The sequence below is a fragment of the Rhizophagus irregularis genome, chromosome 4 (assembly GCF_026210795.1).
Source record: "Rhizophagus irregularis chromosome 4, complete sequence".
In the NCBI taxonomy this organism is placed as follows: domain Eukaryota; kingdom Fungi; phylum Glomeromycota; class Glomeromycetes; order Glomerales; family Glomeraceae; genus Rhizophagus; species Rhizophagus irregularis.
In genome coordinates, this window is record NC_089432.1 from 2761731 (window position 1) to 2764289 (window position 2559).

At 23.3% G+C, this 2559-nt stretch overlaps 1 protein-coding gene across 1 annotated transcript; it reads right to left on the bottom strand.

Moving 5' to 3' along the window:
* Positions 1-265: 265 nt before the first annotated feature.
* OCT59_023923 (uncharacterized protein) lies at positions 266-1810 on the bottom strand (the record flags this gene model as incomplete). The annotated part of the gene is made up of 1 exon (XM_025333122.2): positions 266-1810. One exon carries the CDS (start codon positions 1808-1810, stop codon positions 266-268), a length of 1545 nt encoding a protein of 514 aa, XP_025175238.2.
* Positions 1811-2559: the final 749 nt, after the last annotated feature.

Consider the following 2559-nt stretch of genomic DNA (forward strand, 5'->3'; position numbering starts at 1 on the left):
TTTTCAGGAATGTTACTGCATTTTTAGCCAAACATGGATAATCAAATCATTAGATATCGAAAGGATATATTTTAAAAAAAGATGCAAGTATTCGCTCATCCAGATAGTAAGAAATTTATAAGATTGAAAGCTTTAGCTCATATCTAATTTTGAAATAATTTAATATCAAATGAATTATTAAAACTTTTATTTGAAATCTATTTAACTACAGGAAACATCCAATTTTTTGTCACATGATAAAATCGTCATGAATTATATATGATATTCATCCTTGTAAATAATCAATAAGATTACTATTTACAGAACGATTAGTTTCGTCAGATATACTTAAATAATAAAAATTTCGAACTTCAACATTATGTAACTTAAATTCCTTTACTATATCTTCCGAATCATACAAATCTCCATTATTAATGCTTCTGATAGCTAAATACTTGACTCTTTTTTCATTCATAATAAATTCCTTTGTATAACTTAAAATATCATCCCAACCTATTTGCCTTATTAATAATTTATTAATAAAAGTATTTTGGGAATTTTGTAAGAATATTCTAAATTCACTTCTCTTAATACTAAGCGTCAGACTTAAATATTCTAATTTAGAAGGGAGAGCTTGACCTAAATTTTGTAATATGGTTGAACTACCTTTAATATTATCATAATCATCTGTCCTAATATCAATTGAAAGATAATTAAGATTTTGTCTAATAATATTTTCGATTATATTGAAAATTCGATAAGTAATAATCTGACTTTCATATCCATTAAATTCAAGAAATTTGAGATTTTTACAATATTTTATAATTAATTCTGAATATCGTTCAAATCCAAATTTACACCCAAAATTTTCTAAATAACTTCCAGATTTTTGTAATACTAATTCCATTGATTGGATTGACATTAAACCATCCGTAAATAAAGATTTTAATATAAATGGTTTAGTTAATTTATTAATTTGTAGAGAAAAATTCTCATCTAAAGAATAACAATAAATAATATGAACAGATTCCAAAACATTTAATTGTTTGAATATGTCACTAACAAAATGCATCAAATTGGCTCGATAGAATGTAATTGTTTTTAAGGTATTTGAACAATTAAAATCTTTTAATAATAATAATGAGTGGTCTGATTTAAATCTAATATATCCTGTTAATAAAAATTTTTTTGGATTTTGATGTGATTTAATTAATAATTGTAACATATAATCATTAGAAGAATTACACCCATTAACCCAATCATGTCCAAGATATTTTAGATTTCTAATATTATGAATGAAATTTGGATTTTTTAAAATTAATTTAACAATATCACCATAAATTGTGCTACTATAAGGATTGTAAATCTCAATTTCAAGGGTATGTAATTTTATTTCATTTTCGATAAACATTTTAAATAATGATGTACATATATCATTCAATATTTTATGTCTAATTTCGAAGGTTGAAGTTTTAATAACAACTTTAAGCCACTTTTCAAAAGATAAAATAAACTTACGTATATTCAAATATTTTAAAAACATAAAATAATTGAAGAATGTATTTGAAGGTAATGAATTATTAATAATATTATATTCTTTTAGTTGTGTTTTAATATCATCATTTAAATATTGTAAGTAAATTTCTAAATAATTATAGTTTCTGATACAGATTGAAAATGGGTTTTCCCATAATAATGGAGCAGCTAAACGACACCATAATCTGTTAACTAAAACGCATGAATATAAAGTTGAAAAATCATTATGAAAATATTTTATAACTTCATATGTTAATTCTGGTAAATCTCCTAAAAATATTTTTGAACATGACATATTGTAAAACGAAAGAAGGGAGAGAGAGGTAATCGTGTATCACATTTACATATTGTGTAAATATAACTTTCGGAATGATGATCCTGATATTGTCGCACAATTTTCGCCAATTTTGTGTAACAATCATAACGTAATTATATGTCAATCAGCGATTGTCCCACTTTAATAATTCTGGTCAAAATTATAATTAGCCAGAGTTAAAGTTTTGATTACACCGAGGCCAAATGTTATTATAGATTGTATACATAAAGAAAATACTAAAAATTTCCAATTTATGAAATTAATCATAATTTAGTGATAAACTGTTATATTATCGTCAGTCAACATCCGTAATATGAATCTAATGATCAAATTGTCAGTGTTCATTACACTAATATAAATTTGGCAAAGTATATAATTCAGATTAAATATGACCAGATTTATTTTAATAATTTGTTCTTCAACTATTTACATATATTTAAATCAAAATCTTGAAAATTCAAAAAAAAAAAAAATTTTTTTAAATTAAATATTAAAACTTTTTTTTATGATTATTTGAATTAAGTATTATGCATTTATGATTTTTTAAAAAATTCAACTTTTTTAACACACGTTATTAATCAAATTCATCCGTCCTAGACAGTCTACATAGAAATATCTGTACTTCAGTAGGAAAAATGGCCTCTATTCCGCTTTTTCTAAAGATAACAGAAGCTAAATTAGCTAAATTTGAGAATAAAATAGATTTCGGTTATAGAAACTAATCTAGT